At 37.0% G+C, this 26,303-nt stretch overlaps 1 protein-coding gene across 7 annotated transcripts in view; it reads right to left on the bottom strand.

Moving 5' to 3' along the window:
- Nucleotides 1-26,303, bottom strand: part of diaph2 (diaphanous-related formin 2) — a 388,403-nt gene that overhangs the window by 265,086 nt on the left and 97,014 nt on the right. For all 7 annotated transcript variants that reach the window (XM_053682091.1, XM_047157080.2, XM_047157081.2 and 4 more), the window contains 2 exons: nt 18,694-19,008; nt 15,312-15,426 (listed from right to left, as the gene is read on the bottom strand). In XM_053682091.1, coding sequence (XP_053538066.1) covers nt 15,312-15,426; nt 18,694-19,008 — 430 coding nt within the window. The remainder of the gene's footprint in view (nt 1-15,311; nt 15,427-18,693; nt 19,009-26,303) is intronic.

The following is a 26,303-nucleotide window of genomic DNA, read 5'->3' as shown; positions in this document are numbered from 1 at the left end:
GACAAAGGCCAAAATTTGATGCTAGATGTGTCAGAGCATACCATCTTCGTGGTATGAAGTTGTTAGTACCTACAAAAAGTGGTCCAGGGAAGGACAACTGGTGAACCAACAATGGGGTCATAGGTGCCCAAGGCTCATTGATGTGTATGGGGAGCAAGGGCTAGACCATCTGGTCTAATCCCACAGTAGAGCTACTGCAGCACAAATTGCTGAAAAAGCACACACAAAAAAAAAACGCTGGCTATGATAGAAAGGTGTCAGAACACACAGTGTATCACAGCTTGCTGCAGACTGGTCACAGTGCCCATGCTGACCCCTGCACACCATCGAAAGTGCCTACAGTGAGCATGTGAGCATCAGAACTGGACCATGTAGCAATGGAAGCAGGCGGCGTGGTCTGATGAATCATGTTTTCTTTTACATCATGTGGACAGACAGATGTGTGTGTGTGTCACTTACTTGGGGAAGAGATGGCACCAGGATGCACTATGGGAAGAAGGCAAGCTGACAGAGGTAGTGGGATGCTCTGGGCAATGTTCTGCTGGGAAACCTTGGGTCCTGATATTCATGTGGGTGTTACGTTGACACGTACCTACCCAACATACTTGCAGTGGCATTCTTCAGCAAGATAGGGTGCCTTGCCACACTGCAAAAATTGTTCAGGAATGGTTTGAGGAACAAGAGTTAAAGTTTTTGAGTTGCCCTCCAAATTCCCCATATGTGGATTGAGATCCAATCGAGCATCTGTGGGATGTGCTGGACAACTCAAGTCTGATCCATGGAGCCCCCACCTAACAACTTACAGGACTTAAAGGATGTGCTACTAACATCTTGGTGCCAGATACCACAGCACACCTTCAGTTCTGAAATCAAGATTAACCTCTACCAAAGTGATGGAAAGGCCAAAGTGTGAAGAAATAAAGGATCTGCTCATGATCCAAAACATGGTGAAGGTAGTGTCATGGCTTGGGCTTGCATGGCTGATTCTGGAATAGGCTCACTAATCTTTATTGATGATGTAACTCATGATGGTATCAGAATGAATTCAAAAGTTTACAGGAACATTTTGTCTGTCAATTTACAGAGAAATGCATCCAAATTAATCAGGAGGAACTCCATCATGCAGCAAGACAATGATCCAAAACACACCGCCAACCCAACAAAGGACTTTATCAGAGGAAAAATGGGGAAGGTTTTAGAGTAGGCAATCAATCACCCAAAATACTTCAAATTGAGCATGCATTTCAACTCCTGACCTGGAGCTTGAAGAGAGAAACCCCCCAAAACAAAACAACAATTGAAAGCGACTGTGTTAAAAGCCTGGAAAACAATCACAAATGAAGAAACCAACAAGTTGGTTATGTCAGTGAGTCACAAGCTTGATACAGTTATTGATAAGTGTTATTTACTTTAATTTACTTCAATACTTATTTGCTCCTATACTTTTGCTTGCCTAAAAATTGTGTGGTCTGATACAAAAGGTTGTATGTTGTTTAACAAGTCTAGATGTAAATACCTGGAAATAAAAGCTGAAATCCTAAACTCTCATCGCACATGCATCTTTTGATTTCAAACACAAAAATCTTTGGTGTATTGCACAAAAAAATTAACTGGCCTTGCCATTCTAATAGTTTCAGGGAGGGCTGTGTGGCAATCTAACAAAATATATAAGGATTTAAAGCAATTCAAACAAGTTTAAATAACTGCACCAATAGAGTGTCACATGCATGCTTTCCATTCCATTCAGTGAGTCTGAAATAAGAGAAAGGAGAATGCTTTACTCCATAAAGCATTGAGTGGACTCAGTCAGACCTGTGCAAGGCTAAATACAGTGGGGGAAATAAGTATTGAACGTGGCAATATTTTTTTCAGTAAATATATTTCCAATGAGGCTATTCACATGAAATTTTCACTTTGGTATTAAAACAAGAAATCCACACATATAAAGAAATCCAAACATTAAAGCCCATGAATTAAGTTATCTGTGATAGAGGAATGAGACAGGAAAAAAGTATTGAACATGTTAACTGAAATTTATTTAATACTTATTGGAGAAACCTTTGTTTGTAATGACAGCTTCAAGGCGCTTCCTGTATAAAGAAATTAATTGACCGCAGAATTCAGGTGTGATCGTTCCTTCAATTATATGAAGTCTGCCAGTACCATGCGATGAAAAACAGCCCTACACCATGATGCTTCCACCTCCAAACTTCACTGTTGGTATAGTGTTTTTAGGGTGATGTGAAGTGCCATTTCTTCTCCAAACATGGTGTGTAGTATGACAGCCAAAACGTTCAATTTAGCTCTCGTCTGACCAGACTACACTCTCGCAGTATTTCAAAGGTTTGTCCAAATTAGTTGTAACAAACTTTAAACAAGCTTCACTATGCCTTTTCTTTAGTAATGGAGTCTTGCGGGCGAGCGTGAGCAGTGGAGTGCTTTGCCTATAGTTTTCTCTGTGACAATGGTACCTGCTGCCTCCAAGTGTTTCTAGGGCTCTTTCCAAGTGGTCACTGGCTCTTGGTCTACTCTTCTGACTATCTGGTCAGATAGCTTGTGAGGAGCTCCTGTGCATTACCGGTTGATGACGGAGTGATGTTGCTTCCACTTGCAGATAATGATCCCAATGGTGCTTACTGGAAGATTCAGAAGTTTTGAAATACATCTGTATCTGACCCCACCAGTATGTTTCACAACAATAAGGTTACGAAGGTCTTGGGAGAGCTCTTAGCTTTTATCAATCATGAGATGTTTCTTGTGTGACACCTTGGTAACGAAAAGCCCTTATATAGACCATCAATTTACAAACCCAGCTCATAATAATTTGCACAGATAGGAGGTATAATTACTTACGGATTTCAGCTGGTTCCTTGCCTTACTTTGCCTTGGAGAACTGCTTTTTCTTGGCGTGTTCAATACATTTTTCCTGTGTCATTCCACTTTATTACACATAACTTTATTTATGGACTTTAATGTTTTGAATTCTTTATATTTACGGACTTCTTGAGTTAATACTGATGTCTGGTGAAAATTCCATGTGAATAGCCTCATTGCAAATATATTTACTGAAAAAAATGTTGACAAGTTCAATATTTATTTCCCCCACTGTAAATAAATAAATAGCAAAGACATAGTCTAGGGAGAAAATGTGCAGCACTCTTGTAGTTATACTTGGCCTATTTAAGGAAATGCTGAAAAATAAAAAAAACAAACACAAGTCTATCCCAGCGGAATAAATTAGGAGTAAGTGAGACAAATGCAAACAAGCATTCATAATAGCTTATTGCAAGAAAGTAAGTGAAGGGATAGTTGGAAAATGAGAGAAAGAGAGAAACAGAAGTATCATATCAATCAGTGAAGCTGCCTGAAGGGAACCTGTTAAAATGAAGCAAAGAGAACATGTACATCTCATAGCAAGTTTCCCAGTCTTCCAGACAGCCATAGAGCATGTTCAAATCTTTTTTTCTTCACATTGACAAACCCCAAATCTTGCTTAGCCACCTCCTCCACCACTTTTTTCCTCTCTACTGACTGCTTTTCTTTCTCCACCATTGCCTCTGTTACTCCATCTCCTATCCCCATTGCCCTGCATGACTACTTTCAATCCCACAAACTTTCAAAACTGTCTGGCAACACTAGTCACCAATCAATCTGGCTGCTTTTGTTCAGTTGTCTGAGTTGTTCTCCCAGCTTGTTTATTTATTTATTTATTTATTTTTTAAAACTATGGCTTGATGGAGGAGAGGACCACATCATTGTTATTCTGTTGTGTTGAGCATAAAACAAGGGGGTATTGTTTACCACACTTACAGAGGAAGGAGGAAAGGAAGCCTTCTTTTTAACACCTTTACAGTCTATTCTAGTTCCCTGAAGTCTACAGAAATCAACCACAACAGGCTGTGATGTGAAAAGAGAACTCAATTCAATCACATTTTATTTGTATAGCACAGCAGACATTGTCACAAACAGTGTTGGGTAAATTACTGAAAAAAAGTAATCTACTACAGATTACAAATTACTACTTTAATATTGTAATCTGATTAGATTACTTTTTACATCAAATTACTAATTAGGTTAGTAACTCTAACCCTTTACTTTCAAAAACTTATCAAACCTAGAAAAATACACTACAAAGTGAAACTCATAGTTCTTTCTTAATTTTAGCGCGCATCAAAGTATGACATGATCAGTAAAGGTCAGATTTATCATGACACTTGCCTTGAGTGTTGTCACTTTTCGTAGGACTACCAGAACGATAAAATATCAAACTTTTCTAACTAGGCTAGTTTGGTGTTGCTAGCCAAAGGGAGGTACAGCTAAGCTATCATTTCATGGGTCTATTGCTGTTACAGTGCCATGCAAAGTACATTATATTTCCTTATGCTCTGATCATATCATGTTCATGTAAACTGGAACTCTAGACATTTACACACGTTGTTTTCCTGCTCAGCATCAGAGGATGTTAGCGTTTCAGTTTCAACCCATTTACTGGATTAAAAAAATTAATAAATCGGCATATATATATAAATTTTTCCTCACACTGACTGTGAGCTAGCGTTTGTCAGAATTGAGAGTTGTTAGCCAATAAGACACGAGTGTTTCCACATATTTTCCTGTAAACCCTGATATAAATATCCTGATATAAAATTACAGGCAGTCTTCTTTTACTGACGTTCAGTTACATGGTGACAAACCGTTGCAAGTGGAGAATTATTCAGGGCTAAAGAAAAAATCTTTGGTGCAAAACATGATTTATTTAAAAATGTATTTTACTTAATATTGCTTTTTTTAACAATAAAACTGTAATGCTAACAATTTTATTGACATCAGTTATCTAATTTGATTAATTTGACCATAAAAAGTAATTAGATTACAGTAACAAGTTACTATGTAACATGTTACACCCAACTCTGGTCAAAAAAGGAGCTTTAAAGAAATCTGGAAATAAAATTGAACAAGTTAGAGGTGACTGTGGGAAGGAAAAACACCCTGAGGCAACAAGAGGAAGAAACCAGAAGACTGTGATGAGACATGTCCACTGCACACATTTTAATTTGAATAAAAATTTGTATAAAAAGAGAGTCGAATGGCTTGAACAACCAATGTGGTCTGGAAATTGTAACATGTTGCTAAGAGGCAAGGGTGCAATTACCACTGATACCTGAATTCCTCAGTAATAACTGAATAATGAAATCAACAATATGGAACTCAAGATGTCAGCAGTGTATGTTTGGATTGTCTTGGCCCTATCGTCCGAGTTTAATTAGTTTTATGTTTTATAAGGGCCTTGCTTTGGAAACTCTTAGAAAGCAGTAAATCCAGTATTTTAGTCAGTCAAAAAAATTTGTTGTGCACTTTGATCTTGATTGACACTGGGTAGGAGGACACACTAAATGGTACATGTTCTGTTCTGCTATTATGCTGGTTCGTGGTGGCCCAACACTTTACTAAGGTACTTTATGGTGTGTTCTTGCTGGACCACCTGGCAGGCCAGTCTAGAAGAGACATTTTTGCTCACTTACTGACTGACTGACTGACTGGTTAACTGAGTCCCACCGTTGAAATCTTGATGCCCGAGGACTCTAGCTACACTAAAACAATTTTTAAAAAGGAATATCTGTTCAGTCAGATTTAATAGGACATATCACATATAGTTTACAAAAAAAAATTACATTTCTCATCAAAACATGATTTCATCGCTTACACTAAATTTAATTTAAATAAATGTCTAATTACTCGTTTACATTATGAGTAAGTTGATCAATTCATGTAGTATTAACATGATCCAATTACATTATAAAATTTTCTATATTAGCGTTGATGGGAAGAAATAACTATAGTATTAAACTTACATACTTAAAGCCTGTGCAGTAAAATAGTGTAATGGTAATCATCGCTGTTTCACAACTGCAGTGACCTGGGTTTGATCCTGCCTTGGGTTTAGTAATTTTATTCAGGGCTTTGAAAATACACAAATGTTAGATTCACAAAAAAATTGTGTTAATGTAACAGAATCAATTTATATAAAACCTATGTATGCAATTAAACTAAGAAAATTCAATGAACTTTTTTGCCTGACAGATTCCCATTGCATACGTGCAAGGAGACTAGCTAGACGAATTTTACACTTTCCAGCCTTAGCTAACAAGCAGTGAGTGATACCAGGGACATTCTGTGTTATACATGCCTCTGCTGACACTTGTGTGACAAATGCTATGCAGCTGATGGCTGTCCGATAAAACTAGGCTTTTTCTAGGTTTATATATTTATTAACCTTTGTCATCCATCTGCATGTATTAATGATGCTTGTAATGATGTCTCAAATGCTGATTTGCACAATATGATTGTTCAGTCTAAATTTCAGATTTAGAAAAAATAATTTATTGTATAGCAAAATCTCGTCACTCTAAAATTAGAAGAAAAAAAAAAGGATAATCTTTAGGAAAAAAACCTGATGCATAAAACACTGATGCCTAGTATAACTTTGTCACAAATATACTCCAATAAGCCTTAACAGTAAAACCACTGACAGATGAATTGAAGAACTGATTATCTCGTTACAATGGTACCTATCAAGGATATATTAGGCAACAACTGGTCCATGGGGTAGAGGAAGAAGATGGCCTGGTCTGATGAATCACCTTTTTTTTTTTTTTTTTTTTTTTTTTTTTTTAAATCTTGTGGATGGCCGGGTACATGTGTGCAGCTTAAGTCACTACCTGTGAAAGAGATGGCAGCAGGATGCACTATGGGAAGAAGGCTTAACTGGCTTAACTTAATGTTCTGCTGGAAAACCTTGGGTCCTGGCATTCATATTGATGTTACTTTGACACATACAACCTACCTAAACACTGTTGCATACTAAGTACACCCCTTCATGGCAATGGTATTCCCTAATGGTTGTTGCCTCTTTCAGCAGGATAATGCAACCTGCCAAATGGCCAAAATTGATCAGACATCTGTGGGATGTACTGGACAAACAAGTCCGAACCATGGAGGCGCCACCTCACAACTTGCAAGACTTAAAGGATCTGCTGTTAACATGTTGGTGCCAGATACCACAGTATACCTTCTTGTGAAGTACATGAATTGACTTGTCAGAGCTGTTTTGGTGACACAAAGGGGACCTACACAATGTTAGTCAGGTGGTTTTAATGGCTTATCAGTGTACGCCAATAGTATTATTGCTGTCATATAAATACTTGGGATTTGTATTATACTTGTATTCACCTTCACATTGAACAGAACTGAAATAAATAAATACATTAATTAAGTTAAGCGATTTTTTGGTGGTAGTTTCCCACCATGCTAGGGGAAAATAGCAATACATACAATATGTTCTTATAGCTACAATCATTTAGATTTTCATTTGTAAGATTACTTCTAGCACTCCATGATCACTAATTAATTCGCGCAATTAATTTTCAGCTATTTAGTTTCAACATAACGCTTCCTATTATAATTGCTTTGCAGTGATGTTTTTACATGTAACTGGTTATGCCTCAGGCCTTTAGTCATTAATTTAGATTAATTCTGTTAGCTGTGGGCCTTTTTTTTTTTTTTTTGCATATAAGCAAAACACTGCTATATTATTCCTAGGGAAAGCACTGCAATCTCTAAATAAGAGATTTACTCTTAAGCAAGGTTTACAGCTAAGCATGAGGGAAAAAAAATCTTTTTTTTTTTTTAATATTACAATACAAAATATTGGTGAGACAAACTTAGCGTTAGCCTCAGAGGTTTACCCCTTCTTACACACTAGTCAGCAGCTACAGAGTTAGTTGATACAGATCATGAAATTTGCGAGTGGAAACCTAACCGCCTCGAAGCAAAAGTCCAAAAAATGGTTAAGCTAATCAGAAGGAAGCATTATGGCATGACTCAAAGACAAGGCCTATGGGCCATACCCAGCCCGCAGTCTCATTTCATTTGATCCACCTGAATTTGGAAAAAATAATACTGAAAAGGCCCACAGTATACTACTGCTCAACATTTTACAGAACTCACAGTAGATCCATAGCATAGCAACCCAAAGGTCAGTAAACCTGCCGCATATACTGTAGGTGCACTCTGATTTCTACTGTGACTATGCTGTCAGTGACATAACCATAAATTAATTTCAGTGGGAATCATTATTGTTTTTCTTATCTGTAAAGTTACACTGGTAAGTGTGACACGCTCAGGTGAATGTCAGACAGCAGTAGGAACAGTGATGACAACAGGGTCAAACAATGTCTCCATATTAATAACATTTGCCATAAAATATCTTTATAGCAGTTCACTGACAATTAATAAAATAACATGCTAATAATAGGGTAAAATTACACCTCATTTTATAAATCCTGATCACCGCTCCTAATAGAGTAAAATCAAACAATGCTATCCAGTAGCATTGCACATGCTTTTGTCTATTTTTGCATGCAAGTTTACTTTCACTTTTAAATGATATGCAAAACAGCTGCTTTCAACTTTGTTGGATGGCTGGGCCTCCAAGACTTACGAAGCCGACTGAACATCATCAGGATGTGAGTCCATGGACAGATAAATGTGTGAAATGCACATGAAGACAAACTAAAACATCGGCAGTCATCAGCACTGAACATTGATTGAGGACAACTCCGCCAATGGCCGTGTCAGCGCTCTTTCACACAAACACTTTAAAGCAGGGCTATTTCAGTGATTGCCTTTAGCTCAATGGCAGGGGGAAAAAAAGAATAACGAAAGCTTGTGTGTCAATTCAATTAAAACTCTACATATTACATATTATAGAATATTAGATAATTCATAATCGATGCCAGTTTGTCATGTATACACCAACCTGTGGCACAACAAGCTCAAATTTCACTGTGAAGCAGAACAGTAATTTCCCAGTCTCATTTATAAATCAGTTGAAAACTGATAGCCAATCTGGTTTCATTTTTTTAACAAGGATGAAATGGCTAAAAGAAAAATAAGTATCATTCTTTCCAGCCCGAACGGACAAACGAAACTGCATATTTGGAAGTTACTTTGATGGTAAGTAGTGTTCAGTTTACTCTTACTTATGTACTGCATGTTGTATTGATTTACCATTTGATGAAACTATCATAATCGGTTAAATGATGTCCAAGTGCCACCTACATGCCTATTAGGTGAAGTGCAGGTTGTTAGGTCAAGAACACACAAAATGTCAAATGCCCTTTATTACATTACCACTTTTTATAATTATGCAATAATAATAATAATAATAATAATAATAATAATAATAATAATAAGACACATTTTTTAAAAAATCAAAAATTGGCTGTGCCAGCTGAAAAGGTTCCCGACGTCTGCTTTAAAGGCTTGAGCTGCATTCTTCTCATGCTCCAAACGAATTAAAAATAGCTACAAGTAAGACTGTACATCTGGGCAGGAAAAGACAATGATCACCACTATTTATTTCAAAGTTACAAACTTTTTGTTCAAATCAGCATTCTTTTTTGATCGTTTTCCTTTCTTCGCATATGATCTCACCATTTCTGTCAAGGAAAAATAAGATCCAAGCCCTGTACCTGTTTTCCCTTTAATATTACTGGGCTTTGGAACTTATTCTGTCATTGGAAACATTTTTATAGTTTATCGCATTAGCCATCCACGTGCAAGTCTATTTTGAAGTATATTCCATTGATATTTTAAATTTTTTTAGTGCACCTGGCACGTCAACAGGAACAGGAAATTGTTCAACCATGACTTATTGTTTCACACTAGTATAAATATGAGGTAACATGTAGGCCAAATTCTCTTAGTCATTCATCAAAATTGGTAAGACCAAAGAGTATAGCTGTGATGTGCAGCAAAAGGTTGTTGAGCTTCACAAAATGGGAAGTGTCTACAAGAAAATAGCAAAAGAATTGAAAATGCCCATTTCCACCATCAGGCCAATAATTAAGAAGTTCCAGTCAAGTGGAAATGTTATGAATCAACCTGGAAGAGGACGTGTGTCTGTATTGTCTCAACGCACTGTGAAGAGGATGGTTTGAGTGGCCAAAAAATCTCCAAGGATCACAGCTGGAGAACTGCAGAAGTTATTTGCGTCTTGGGGTCAGAAAGCCTCCAAATCTATAATCCAAAGTCACCTACATCACCACAAGTTGTTTGGAAAGGTTTCAAGAAAAAAGCCTCTACTCTCATCCAAAAACAAACTTGAGGGTCTTCAGTTTGCCAGACACTACTGGAACTTCAAATGGGATCGGGTTCTATGGTCAGATGAAACTAAAACAGAGCTGTTTAGCAATAAACACTAGAGGTGCGTTTGGTGCACACAGAACGGTAGCCATATGGAAAATACCCCATGACTAAGGTCTTTCATTTTTTTGGGAATGTTTTTCTGCAGAGGACTTGGACATTTTGTTAGGATACACATGGCATCATTGACTCTATCAAATATCACCAGATAGTAAATGAACACAATTTTAAGAAAGCTTAAAATGGGCCATGGTTGGATCTTCCAGCAGGACAATTATCGAAAACATACAGACTCAAGCTCATTGTTAGTGGACTTCTCACAGGCAATTCTACACATTATATGGCGTGTATGAGGTCAAATTCCTTTCTGAAAGGTGAAAAAGCCAGTACTGGCTGGAAGTGGGGACCTGTTACAGTCAGACACTGAGATACTGAGTGTTATTTGTTGTTTGTGCAGGACACTTTCACTTGCACCCTTACGAGAGAGAGTATGCAATTTATCCATTTTCTCCATAGAGTATTCAGAAAGCAAGAACACAGTAAGTGAATAAGGGTGTGTACAATTGATCAGATAACCTCCATTCTATTCATCCTCAAACAAAACACTAGAATTAGGAAAGACTAGAAGGCTTCCTAGAAACATCCATTTGCATGTTAAACTTAAACAAAAATACTGTCCACCTCTGTGAAAACATGCAAGAACATCAAAAAAATTATTTCCTTACATTCAATTCTTCTACAGACTCCAAATAATGTCTTAGATAAAGACAGTAGTCCTTAAATTCAAAAGGGAAAATCCCCATTACCCAGGAGCATAACTCCCATAGTGAATATCAACAATAAAGAAAACATATTAGGGCAAGAGCAAGGGAAATTTTGCTTTCATCAATCTTATTTCTGCATCAAAAAGCTGAGGCACTGAATTAATTTTCAAATGCAGTAGGCCATGCTACATGCTCAATCCACAAGTAAATCTGATTTAATCCCCTGAGTCGAAACACAGACAAAATTATTAATTGATACTAAAACTGAAGATCATCTGGAGAAAAAAAATATGAGAGAAACAGCAGTGACAGCAAGGGAAAAAAAAAAAAAGAGGGGAAAAAATATGTTTTTCGGATTCAAATAGGGGTGAACAAATGGAAACAGCAGACGAAAAACTCAAATTTACCTCAGTATTTTTGTCCTTGTCTACACAGTTTGTCTAAATATTAAACAAATTAAATGCAGCTGCATTTTGTTTCCAATGCCACAAGAGAGAGAGAAAGAGGGAGAGAGAGATAGCCACCTTTAGTGATGTTTATCAATACAAAGCTCTTCATGGGGAACACAGCTGCACCCGCTTGACTCTTCTAAGCCAATTCAGCCAAGCTTCACTTACAAATACCAGTCAGGACTGAAGAATAGAGGAAGAAGAAAGAAAGCAGGATAGTAAGAAGAAAAAAGAAAATTCTACCAGCATATACTCAGCAGGTCAATCTGAACTCACAAAGCAGCAATTCTGCAGACAAACCAACCTATGCTTGAGCACTGATTTCTTTGTCAGCTGCTTTGTAAAGATTTAAAATGGTAAAATATTTCAGACTTGTGTGCAGTGAGGCACATTTTTTGCTGCACAAATAAATCATTCAAAAAATACTGATATTCTGACAGATGTTTCTGGGAAAAGACGATTTTATTAAAATTACAACTCATATTCATTTACAACAAATAAATATTAGCAGCCATGCAACCCCTAGTGTGCACATTATATACAGTAGGTTTAAGGTATAAATATCATGCAGTATTCCATACACTGAAACAGCTTTTTCAACAATAGAATCAGGACATCATTCTTAACCAATTATGATAGTTTCATCAACTGACCTGTACGCTTACTATCGAAAGAAGTTTGTGGTCTGTATTTCTTTGGAATGCAGGGTGAAGCTGCAGACCCCAGCCGGTCATGGGAATAAAGTACTTGAATGCAATATCTGCTATCTGTGTTCTCTGTCAGCATAGTCATCACAAAAAGAGATAACCCTATACTGTGAAACTACACTCACTATATAACACTCACTCACCAGATAATACTCTGAATGATTAGACACTTATATAGTGCTTTTATCCAAAGCGCTTTACACTGTGTCTCATTCACCCATTCACACACACTCGCACACCAATGGTAGCAGAGCTGCCATGCAAGGCACTAACTTGCCATCGGGAACATTTTGGGGTTCAGTGTCTTGCCCAAGAACACGTCGGCATGTGGAGGCATGTGGAGTCATGTGGGCCAGGAATCGAACCGCCAACCCTATGATTAGTGGACAACCCGCTCTTCCAACTGAGCCACAGCCGCCCCATAAAACATAATTTTTATTATGTTTTATTAGACATAATAAAAAAGGGGGTCTGTTTTTCCCCCTTTTCAAAGTTTGTGGTTATTCATCCATCTAACTTTAAAATTACTATTCAGAAACTTCTAACTTTCCCCTTAAAGAACTGTTGTCATGGAAGTTTTTTATAATACAGCTTAAATATAGTTTGTAATCATTGTTAAAATGAACCAGTCACTCCCTTGTCCATACAGTTGACTTCTAGAAACTAAACAGATGGGTTTTTTTTTGTTTTGTTTTGTTTCTCCTATGTCCCTGAGGATTTCTGACCAATTTTTAGAAATGCTTTCAGCAAATTTTAGTCTGGACTGCATTTTGACCGAAGCCAAAAGTTACTGCTAAAGGATGGGACAGCTACACTGGAAATGAAAGCAGACCCACAACCAATTAGTAGTATTAATTCTTAATATTATTCTAATATTTTATCTATTCACAATTATCATTCACTGATTTTGAGGCAACTTTACCAAATGTATACATAATTTTCAATGTGCTCACATTAGATGGCTTCCACCTTGCTAATCTATTTGCTAATTGGAGCTCATCATTTACAAATGGAGCTCTGAACTAGCTAACTAAGCTAGAAATGGATACCTAATTTGTGTAGTATTAATTTAATCTATTATTAGTATTAATTTAATCTGTATATATATATATATATATATATATATATATATATATAGATCAATTCTATAATAGAGTTGCAATCAAAATTATTCAACCCCCATTGCAAATCAGGATTATTGTCAAAATTTACAGACTTTCAGCTGTTTGCATGAACAAATCAAACAAAAGGAATTAAAGGAAATAGTTCAACACAACGAATGCTTCAAGTGGTTTCCCCAAATTCAACTGAAAATTCAACTTATAATGACTTCTCCAGTGTCAAAATTATTCAGCTCCTGAATAGAATCCCTCACAACAGCACAAATATGCAAAACTGTCCCTCAGTGGTAGAATGAACTTCCAACCTCAATCCGGACTGCAGAATCTGTCACTATTTTCAAAAAATGGCTAAAGACCCACCTCTTCTGTGAGTACTTAACTAACCCCTAAAATACATACCCCCACGTTATTTAAAAAATAAAAATAAAAAAAATAAATAAAATATTACTCTGTCTCTTACACCTATACTGTGAGCAGAACTCAATTAAAAGATCTTGTATGGTTGCACTACCTGTATGGTTCTCCGCTTGATATATCGCTTTGCTTTTATTTCCTCATTTGTAAGTCGCTTTGGATAAAAGCGTCTGCTAAATTAATAAGTGTAAATGCAAAACAGTTATGGTCACAAGCACACCTGATGCAACTAATCAAGGGATTTATTAGTTGTACCAGGTGTGCCTGAACTGGAACACATGAAATACTTGAACTGGTTAATGGTTTGTTGAGTGTACACTACCTGGACGGGGCAGAAAAAGGAAGCTATCAACAGCTGCAACCAGATTTCTGAGAAGGAAGGTTGTGAAAAACCCTTCAAGTGACTACAAAAGACCCGCAGCAAGACTTGGTGGCAACAGGCACTGAGGTTTCAGTAAGTACAGTAAGGGGCGTAGTAAACACAGTCAATTCCTGCTTTTTAACTTTTTTTTTTTTCTTTTAATGCTGGAGCTGAATTAACACTGTGGCTCACTGAGATTTCGGCATTGCTGTCAGTGTTATGTGTAACTCCTATCTCAGGTTGGTTAGTGAGGTTGGACGTTTCTTCCTCTGGTTGCTCAGTGGGACTTGTTCCCAGCACTGCGTGAGCTGCAGAGTCACCTCGCTGCTCAGTGGCAGTGATTACTGGCACTGCATGAGCTGCAGACTCACTCGGCTGCTCAGTACGTGCTGGGTTTGTCTGTGTCTTGGCCTGCTGCACTCCTGCCTGCTCGGACATGGCTGTGTTCACCATATACAAAACATCTCATCTGTTCAGAGCTCATAAAGATGGTGTAATAGCCTTGACCATTAGTTTAACGGAGAGATTGAGCAGCTTGTGCTGTGTGTTTCGGATCATGTAGGTGAAATGGCAGAAAGACATGATGTGTTTAATGTCTGGGTTTTACAACCTCAATGGGAATCCTTTTAATCTGTGCTGTTAACTTTCCGTAGTACTCGAGTACAATTTTAGCACAGGTTAATTTTTAATAAAGGGAGGCATGTTAGACAGCACAATCTTCTCAGAAACACCATAAAGCAGAAACACAGGTACATACATGTTGTTTATAATTAGCCTATGTCTAATTAACTTATCGACCATTTCAACCTCTGAGAGAAAAAACGGCAATGCTTTGCTCATCTGAGAAGCTGACTTGATGTTTAACCCACCATCCTGATCACTGAATGCAGTTAGGACTTTTTCGCTAAGTATGGAGTCGTCCAGCGTGCATTTGCACCCGCGTCTCATGGTCAGTCAGGAGTTCTGCTAACAGTAGTTGGCTCACACACTGTTAAATACACTATAATTTGGTCTATAAACCAACAGAACTAAAGAAGAAAACAGAAAAGAAAGTAAATAACAAAAAAAAAAACCTACAAATGATCAGATATGTGCTCCAATCACCTGCACTCTCACCCACAGACAGACTTCACCAAAGCACTCCTTTAGTGTGTTAAAATAATTTCAATAATTTCGACAAACAACTTTCCTATAGTTTGCGGAGATGAAAGCTGTTCAAAATCTGATGCGATATCTTAAATGAGGTCTGTGTGTGTACTTAGTGGGAAGGAGGAAAAAGGATTGTTTACCTCTGGACTTGGATGAGAAAGTGAGACAGAGTTGGGCAAATAGATCTGGGTTCTCAAATTTCTCCTCTTTGACTTTGATCCAAAAGCAATTCTCTGCCATCTCCTGAGGCACTATCTGCAAGAACAGAAAAATTACATTGGAATTGTACTGCAAAAGAGACAAAGACAGACAGACAAGATCTCTTCCTGGGCACTCCAATAGTACCACCGAACCCAAATCATCTGCACCTCATTCTCAACCAATACGATGTTGCACAATTTGGAATCACAATGGGGCTACTTGAAATTGAGTTGACAAAACCAAGACAAAACCAAAACAAAACCAACCCGGGTTAATTAAGGCTAGCAGGTTTCATGACGCTGGTTATCAATTTTCTCAGTCAACCCAGTTTTAACCCTGAATCAAGGTTTACTCAGCATGCAGGTGCACATAAAAGCTTGATGTTTGTAGCAAACAGCCAATAGCATTCAATATGGAAAAAAGCAGGTGTGCATACTTCTGGTTGAAGCGCAAGAAATTATTATGCGGAAATATGAGGAATTTAAACCTACACTAACCACAAAAAGCAACATCATTTTGGTTGCCAAAGATCAGGAAAATGGCTGATTGTGTAAATGCCTAAGCTTACTTTTATAGGCTCACAATGAGAATAAATGGATTTAAAACTTATAACTCCAACATATTTCATGCCATTTCATTTAAAATAAATAATTATTTTAATTAAATATTTGTGCAATCTCTTTCTACAATCAAAAGAGATTGCACAAATTTGACCTGCATGGGAGGCGTGCCAGGAAAAAGCCTTTGAAAGACTACAGTTTGCCAATGAGCATATAGGCAAAGACCAGGCCTTTTGGAATAATGTGCTTTCGACAGACGAATCAAATATAGACTTGTTTGGCCACAGTAACAGCAGACATGTTTGTTGCACCCCATACTGTCCAAATCGGCGACGTTTGTTTGTCCATCAGTTACTTATGCATTCAAAAGTGCCATTTTCTCACATCACCTGGCTCAGAGTGTGCATGTTCTCTTTCTCTCTCTCTTGCGCGCTCATTCACTCCCTCTCGTTCTCTCTCTCTCTCACACACACACACACACACACACACACACACACACACACACACACACACACAATCACGCATACCCAGGTCGTTACCATGGAGATATAAATAAACCACCGTCACATGCCGTGGAATGAGGTAGGGAACGACTGAGCTTGTCACATATATTTCACACATATATGTCTATAATTTATATACATATTGAAATACAGGGCTTTCCCAAACATAGAAAGGCTTAGACGCTTAAGTGTTTTTGCAGAACGCCTTAAGCTGAACGAACATAAAAAGGCATTTAAGCGACATATCAGAATGAATGTTAAAACAACAGTGAGAGTTCTGTGCATTGAGGAAAAACAAACAAACAGAGAATCTGGCAACAGGAGTGAACTGCCAATCAACAATCAGTGTTTGGACAAACCTTTGTGTGATTGGTCAGAAAGAGGTGGGGGGGACAGGCATTACCAAATTTCCTACATCAATACTGGGCTTCTGATATACCAAGGGAGCATACACATACAAGCTGAAATAGAACCGTTTTCTTGTAACCCAGTGTCTTTAACATCAATGCTCTGTGCCTAATTGTGACAAACATGCTGAAAATGTGGTCACAGTTTGAACACTTTAAACAAAAATTGTTTCTTTCTTTGCATCCAATTGGCTTTTCCACTCTCCTTCGTAGATTTTAACTTCACCTGTGCTTTAGGAATGGGTTAAGCTTTTTTTCATGTCTATAGGTATTTGCAGGTAAGATGCTTAGCTAAAAAGCTTTTTGTTTCCTTCCCAGCAGCCCCAGTTCATGGCAGCATCTAAGAGCTCTTCAATGTGATTGGAACTAAAAGATTTTTCAAAGTTTGTTATCCATTTCTCTTCTATTTTGTAGAAAAATGTGTATTTCAACATTAATTAATTAATTAATCAATTAAGAAATTTTGCTCAGCAGGACTAAAAGAACATGGTTCAAAGTTGATGTGGTTGTCCGTGAGGGATTCTGGTAAATCTCAAACTAAAATGATTCTATTAATTATTAAACATTTTGCTGTCAATATCTCTGTCAAAACCAACAAAAATAATTACTGTAAATGTAAGAAATGCACTGTTGCCATTTGTCCCACCAGGAGCTCAACCAGAAATGCAGCTGAGACACATCGGGTATTGGAATCAGTATCAAAACACATTTGTCTGTACTTTGTCTTTGAAAAATGGTATCCTTAGTATTTGTCGAAGACTCAACATTTTTTGTGCAATAATTTTTAAACGGGTGTACATGCACATATACTGAGAATATATAAACCTTTACATATACGTGTATACTTAGTAACACAAACCCAGGACATTACCCCTCAGATCATAGTGAGATCATCTGAGATCTCACTATGAGATCTCAGATGCATATTGTTTGCATATTTTTGTAAAAACAAAAATAAAAAAATGTAATAATAAAATCATTTGTTACCGAAAATAATCTAACAATAATAATAATTAATAATCTAATAATCTAGGCGAAAAACAGAGAGAGAGAGAGAGTGCGAGAGAGTGTTTTATTATTGTGTAAAAGATAATAAAAAGAAAATCATAAATATGTAGTTTAAGATTGATCCCATTACGTTGAAATTTCCTCACAAGCACAAAGGGCAGCATTTTGCTAATTGCCACTTCAAAGCAAAAAAAACAAGAATTTAATTTTCACAGGAAAACACTTACAGAACACGTTTTTTTTTTAAATTATTTTAGTAAGTGCTTTCTGAAAGAGATACGGTAATGGAAGTAATGGAAGTAAAAGAGTAATGGTGACTTTACTGTTTATTACTGTTTTAATGCTGCATTGGAACATTGCTATCTTTTCAAATAGGTGTTGTTGAAACAGGTCTGAAAAAAATGCAAAGATGCCAAAATTCATTAATTTGGAAAATGATAATGATTTATAATACCTCTTATTTCAACATATCTTTTAAAGGGTGGTTGAAATGGCTGGCTCAAACTCAGAGGGCTTCTGAAGCAACTGACAAATAGATGAAGATTACATTGTTGCACCAGACTGTTCTTTATACTAATGAAGATTATGCATGATCTGTTCTTATCTCAGCCTCTTTTTTTATTTGCCTGATTATTATTTTTATTAAATTACACTAATGCTATAAGGATACAAAGGACAAGTGAGCTATTATATTTCCCAACTATTTCTGAAACTTGTTCTTTTGAATAATCTTGTTTGTCTCTTACAAACAAGAAAAAAAATCTTGTATGTGCTGTTTGATGGTTTAGTTTCGATTAATGTCATTGCATTACTTTCTGTTCTGGACTGTGTGACCTTTATTACCTTGGACCAGTTGACCCTCTTCATTGCTGTGTCAGGTTTATAAGTCTTCTTGGGCTGTAGGCCATAAGGTAGTTTTTGGACAGCTGGTATAGGAGGGAGACCTGGGGCTCCAAAGAAAGGTGGAGGAGGTGCAGGAACTCCTCCAGGAAGAGGGGGTGGAGGTGGCAGACCAAAGCCAGGTGGTGGTGGTGGTGGTGGTGGAGGTCCCAGACTTGCTGGAAGGGGAGGAGGAGGTGGAGGGGGTGCTCCTGGTGGAGGGGGAGGAGGAGGTGGTTCTGTTGGTAATAGAACTCTTTGAGTGCCTCCAGCTGCAACCTGGAGATGAAAGAAAGAAAACCAGAGTCACATAGCAATGTCACTGCACTCCCCCTCATACACTCTTATCCAAGGTCTACAGGCAAAGCCCTGGCTTTATCGCTATTATAAGCATTAAGCATCAAAGCTAATTGGCGAGACAAGGCTGGGAAAGTGCAGTGGAGGAGGAAGAGGAGCAAGAGGAGGCTAAAAGGCACAGTATTTCCCAAACAAGACACCGGAGAATGTGTGTGTGTGTGTGTGTGTTTTCACTATATATCCAAAAAGACCTGATAAAAGCAGGTGGAGGCATTGGGTTTAAGTCCCACAGCATCACTGCACCACACTGGTATACGGAATAAATTCGGTCCTCTACAGGGCTAAGAAGAGACCAGCACTCCAAAGAGCTGCAGCCAATATCTGCTGCACAGCATTCACTGAGAGCGATTTAATCATGAATTAGTTAATAATTACCATTATTTTCACATTTTCAGATTTTAACCAAAAGGGGGTGTGGTCTATACCATGTTTTGTTTTTTCATGTTAACTAAGTCCTGGAAACATTGTTAAACACTGAAATATCAAGGCTGCTGAAAAGGTAAGTGAATCACATTCAGAAATTGTAACAACAAAGAGTAATTTGCAGAATAGCTTGATCCAACTCCTGAAAGAGATGCCGTGTAGAACTCTCTGGCAAGCTTTCAATCACCAGTCTAATGTGAATGAGTAAGCAAGTTTTGAAACTTTTGAAAGCAAGTTTTGAAAGCTTCAATGCCTTTCCCCATTGATTATAATGTCTGTATGGCTTTTCTGAGAACCTTTTCTTTTAATATTGCTTACTGAAGGACACTGGCAATGCACATACAAGTTTTACAATATTTTAAAATTAAATAATTATTATTATTTATTTTTTTTAGCCAGAGGAGAGACGGTACCTCTGACAGTACTGAAATGCCAAGGCTGATTCTTTTGTTTTTGCTATACACTGAATGCATTTGTGTTTGAGATCCAGAGATGAATATGAGATGATGGATCAGAATTTAATTTCCTGATATTTCATCTAGAACTGTTGCATTTTTCTTTTGTGTTGCTTTTCCAGGCTTGTACTGCAGCTTCTTTCAGTTGCTGTTTGTTTTGGGGGTTTCACCTTTGTCTCCTCTTCAGGAGGTGTAACGAATGCTCACCTGGGTTATCGTCTGATGATTGGCTTTGCCACTCTAAAACCTTCCACTTTTTCATCTGATGAAGTCCTTTGTTGTGCTGGCAGCACTTTTTGTTTCATTGTCTTACATGATCAAGTTCCTCAGAATAAAGATAATTTGGATGCATTTCTCTGTAAATTGGCATAGAGAATGTTTCTGTACACTTCTGAATTCATTCTGCTGCTACCATCATGAGTTACATTATCAATAAAGATTAGTGAGCCCATTCTGGAAGCAGCCATGCAAACCCAAGCCATGACACTACCTCGAACATGCTTGACTGACGAGCTTCTATGTTTTGGATCATGAGCAGATCCATTCATTCTCCACACTTTGGCCTTTCCATCACTTTGGTGGAGGTTAATCTTGGTTCCAGAATGTTTGTGGCTCATCTCTGTATTTCTTTGTGAATTCTAATCTGGCTTTCTGATTCTTACTGCTGATGAGTGGCTTACATCTTGTGGTATGGCCTCTATATTTCTGTACTTGAAATCTTCTTTGAATGGTGGATTGTGCCCTGGATTGTCCCCCTCACCCGTGCCCTGAGAATGTTGTTGCTAATGTCACTAACTGTTGTTTTTGGGTTTTTTCTTCACAGCTCTCACAATGTTTGTCATCATCTGCTGTTGTTTTTCAACCAAATAAAAATCTGTGGGGTGACCTGAAGATGCCCTTACAATTTGACAGATCTTGAATGTTTTTGTAAGAAAGTATGGGAAAATATTGCCAAGTCAAGATGTGCCAAGCTGATAGACCCTCACCCAAAAAGACTGAGTGATCAAAAAGTTCTTCAACATATTAGTTTAGGAGTTTGCACACTTATGCAACCAGATTACTGTAACTTTTTTATTTGTCCTATTTTTCCCTAAAATGTTTCTGATTGTTTTTCACTTAATTTTAATATGCTGTAATTTCACACTGAGGGTGGAAAAAGTTATGTCTCTACCTTTTCCTGCAGGTAGGGTGGACATTTTGAAACCTGGCAACGCATCCTTGCAGTTTTTCAATCCTGCAGGCTCCACAGATGTGTGCATATGTCCTGCAGGTCTTATCTTGCAAGACAAGGAAAAAATAGAGCTGCAAGCAGCAGCTGATCGGTCCAAGCACAAAGTGTGCAGCAATGTCATTTGCATTGCATCATAATGTGTGATCATTGTAGAGAACCCATGGTAAATGTAATCTAAATTTAATAAACTGTGTTACATGAGTGTAAATTCCTGGAAGCAGTAGGAGATGTTATATGTTAATTAACTGCGTTGTCAATGGCATCGCCATTTAACAGAGCTGTAGAAAATATATGTCCCCATCCTGAATTCTACTGTTTTTGTGTGTAGCGCTCATACCAAATTGTTTCAGAAATTAAAACAAAATCTAAGATAAAACAAAGGCAACCTTTTTACCTGTTATTTATTGAAGCAAAAAAGTTATCCAATACCAACTGGGCCTGTGTGGAAATATATGTGCCCCTGTACTAATTCCCCAAATCTATGAAACCGCATTCATAAGGGGGTTCAGCTGGACTAGACGCAACCAGGACTGATTACTGCAAAATCTGTTCAATCAAATCAACACTTAAACAGAACTTTTTCAACGGCATGAAGTTGGTTAAAAGGTCTTAACCAGTAACACACCATGCCAAAAATCAAAAGAAATTCCATAAATGATGAGGAAGAAGGTTATACATCAATCCAGGAAGGGTTACAAATATATTTAAAAGGCTCTGGAACTCCAAAGAACCACAGTGAGAGCCATTATCTCCAAATGGAAAAAACTCAGCACAATAATGAACCTTCCCAGAAGTGGCTGACCTTCCAAAATTCCTCCAAGAGCACAGCAACAACACATCCAGCAAGTCACAAAAGAGCCAAGGACAACATCAAAGAATATCTGGCATAAACCAAACACAGAATTCTACAAAAAGAACATCATACACAGGATCAAGCATGGAAGTGGAAGTGTGATGGTGTGGGGGTGCTTTGCTGCTTCAGGGCCTGGGCAACTTGTAATAATTGAGGGAAACATGAATTCTTCTCTCTACCAGAAAATCCTAAAGGAGAATGTCCGGCCCTCAGTCCATACGTTGAAACTCAAGCGAAACTGGATTATGTACCAAGACAATGATTCAAAGCATAGGAATAAGTCCTAGTCCTAGAAGTAAGTGGCAATTAGTTTTTCACGTGGGCGATAGGTATTGGATAACTTTTTTTTTTTTTTGCTTAACAAAAAAAATTAATAAATAAAAACTGTATTGTACTCAGGTTGCCTTTGTTTTTTGTTGCATTTCATTTGAAGATCTAAAACTATTTAGTATGGGATATGCATAAAAACAGAAGAAATCAAATACAAATAGTTTTTCACAGCACTGTAATCAGCAGCATAGAAATGTTGCATTTTCAATATTGTCAGGTTACATTCACAATATGTGTCTTATGAATTACTGTGAATTTTATTGTTAATTTTGGAGAAGAACCTAACTTGCCAGTTACTGGCACTTTGACAATGAATCACTAGTTTTATGTGTATGTAAATATGCCTCCTCATCTAACCTACATGTTGAGAATCTGAGAAAATATCTAGAAGGGGTATTGAAAAATTTTTGCTTGTAAACCTCAGTTTCTGTCTCCAGCTGGTGGTACTATTATGCTGAATTACTCATGTCATGAGAGTGACTATTTCCCATCATTTATCATTCATGTGAACTTTCAACCACATCACACAATGTACAGTGGAATTATGACACATTAATTGATCTTGTGACCATGACACCACCATTTAATCTATGAAAAAGTCCCTTATAATCAAATATATATGCATCTGATGAACTATCTAGGAAGAGTATATAAAAAGTTTATAATCCCCGATTCCTGTTGCCAGTACTATTGGCATATACATGTGAATACACCTCATCGTTGAACATGCACATGGATCTTGGGCCACAATACACATGTACAGTGGGATTGTTTGCATAGCATGACATGTTGATTGAATCCATCGCTATGGGAACACCTTTTGAAGTATAAGAAATTCCTTTGCAATTTAATATCATGGATATCTTGAGATCATTGTAAACAAATTTTGTATGACTCAGATGAACTTCTTAGGAGTAGTATTTAATAGTTTTGCACCTGTCAAAATGTACAAAATCCAAATTCGAGACTCTTCCTGTTGGGCAGAGTTAATGGATGCAATTGTGACATTTGTTTTTCTTAACAAGACATGCATACCAAATGTATGAAGAAGACGAAGAAAAAAAAAGACAAAGAAAAATCCTAACAATCACAACTCTGTTCCAGCACCTTCTGTCCTGGGACTACTAAATATAGCCACAAACGATAATCTGTGGGGGCCAACCACTATTTGTAGTTTTCAACACAGATAGCAAGTACTCACAAAACTGCACAAAGCACTAAAGCAAAATTAACTTTTCTCAATGGTAGCTCGATGTAACACTGTGAAATGTGGACTGCAAGCTGATTGGCTGATGGTAGCCATGTTTTTGAAGTAACACAAAAGTTACTGTAAAGGTCCACTCGCAGATTAGCACAATGAGGCAGCACACCAAATCTCAGCTCAATCAGATGTCACTCAGGTGATTTAGAAACAGTTATTTGAATATAACCTTGCACCCAATGAATGGTCACATGGTCATAGCATTTTAGTCCTGAATAAGGCTTCTAAATTAATGGATAAAAACATCTAAAATGTCCATAAAAACACTATGTGTTAAAGTTAATTGAGCAAATTAAGCTGTCATATATCCAAATAGATTAGGTAAATTAAGCTCTGTCATTAAAGAATTGATTAGCATGTGGTGGGCATGTTGTTTACAAAGCACAGCATGTTTTTGATAAGGATCACACACTCAAGCAATGAATGTGTGCGTGAATACTTTTACTATATTGCCCAATGTAGTTCACATGCAGCCTAATAATTTGTTTATAACCTGACAGAGCTCAAACACAAAAAAAGGGTTCATGTAAACACTTCAATGAACACCTCAGTGAATTAACTGTTTATGTTTCACAAACTGGATTTATGTTTATAATGATTTTTTTTTTATTATTTCCCTTCTCATCATAGTCATCCAAGGTTGAATATTAAACGTCTTTTGAATATAAGAGTTTGTGACATCAGTAAAATTAATAAGCATTTAATTAATTCATTCATATTTGCCTGATGTTCAGGCATAAGGATGCTCCGACTGTTAACATAAAATGCAAACTTATCTTTCGATACAGCAGATATATAACACCTTGAATCGTCTTCTAATGTTACAAATGTTAAAGAAGACTGAATAACGGAAGCAGAAAGAAGGTTTCTTAACAACGTTTTCGTCTGTGTTCTTCTCATGCGCCTTTGGGTCACGACACGTTCCTTGTGGGGGAAAAATTATCATTTAGAAAAACAGTAGATGTTACAGATCACAATCTATTTAAAATAATTAAGAGACTGGATTGATTGTGAAATGGGCACCAATCTAACATTTTGACGCAGACTTAGAAGTTGGATTGACCTTAGCAGGATTGACCTTATTGGGAATTTAAAAGCATTTATAAAATGTTAAAAAAAATAGTGTTAAATGGGGAAATCTTTGATAAGGCCTTTATTTTGTGTGTAGTAATTACCAAACCATGGCCTTTAATATTTGTAACATTAGTTGAGGAAAGGATTTATACAGTCTCCTCTGAAAGTATTGGAATAGCAAGGCCAATTATTTTGTTTTTGTGTTAAACTGAAGACATTTGGATTTGAGATCAAAAGATAAATATGAGATGATAAAATCAGAATTTCAACTTTCATTTCCTGATATTTAAATTTTTTTAAGTAATCATAATTTAACAATTTTTAAGTAATCAATAATTTTGCTTGTATCTTTCTCATTTGTAAGTCGCTTTGGATAAAAGCATCTGCTAAGTGAATGAATGTAATGTAATCAAAAATACTAGAATATGTGACTAACTTTGGCTTCTTGTTGCCAAGGTATGCCCTGTTAGATTAATTTAATTAGCTTAATTAAGAATGTTACTGACTGGACAGTAGAATGAAGAGGAGTTTCTACTTTCAGTTATAACTCTTCTGTTGGTCTGGGAGTTGCAATATTATTTTCTAAGAATTTTTGTCAAGACTCCTGTGAGGTTGATGAGATTGTAAAAGGCAGCTTATCTTGATGCCTATGTTCTTGTGTTTATTTGTGTGTATGTGCCACCATTAGCAAAACAAATGCTGTTATTTTTCAGCAAACTTGGTGAAACTCTACAATGTTTAGCAGGGAAGAGTGTTTATTTTTAAGTTGAGATTTTATTTGAACCAAACAACACATGCAGTGGGGGAAATAAGCATTGAACGCGTCAACATTTTTTTCAGTAAATATATTGCCAATAATAATCCTCCCAAAAACAATCGGGTATTTCACACCCTTGAGGCTTGGACCCTAATGAAATGACCTAGGAGAAGAGGAGAGAAAAAGTCGAAAGGCTGAGGTAAACATGTCTCTGATGAGAAATCTAATTCCACAGGTCTTACAGATAGTTAGATAGTTATAGATCAAACACACATTTCCATGCCACACTAGTGTCAGGTAAGAGATCACTCATTTTATTGTATAGGCATGGATTAAAATGTGTCATAACACTGAAAGATTTTCTACAGATAACATAAATGTTATTTTTTATTACTGTTATTTATTTGGATATGAAATATGGACAGTGTTATGTGCAAGTTTGTTTCACATCATTTAATCATAAAGCATACTATAAAAAAGTAAACAATGAGACTTGATTAACATATAAATTGCCTCTGCAATTTGCTTATAGATTAAGTATATAAATAAGATGCAGGCCCCTGAATATGCTGCAGCCATCAGAAGACTAATTAGGCTTTAACACTGATAGCAAGCAGTGGTTCTATACAGGAGATTAACTTGTTCTTTTCCTGTTACGCTGTGCACTTCACAGATAGTTTATATGATTTGTGTTGTAATGTGATGACATGACTCATGCTTTGCAATAAAGCAGGGGTATCCAATCTTATCCGGAAAGGGCCGGTGTGGGTGAAGGTTTTCATTCCAACCAAGCAGGAGCCACACCTGATTCCACCTGTTTAATCAGTTGATCT

The sequence above is a fragment of the Ictalurus punctatus genome, chromosome 8 (genome assembly GCF_001660625.3).
Source record: "Ictalurus punctatus breed USDA103 chromosome 8, Coco_2.0, whole genome shotgun sequence".
In the NCBI taxonomy this organism is placed as follows: Eukaryota; Metazoa; Chordata; class Actinopteri; order Siluriformes; family Ictaluridae; genus Ictalurus; species Ictalurus punctatus.
The sequence above is the reverse complement of the archived record's forward strand: the minus strand, read 5'-3'. Positions and strand labels throughout refer to the sequence as shown.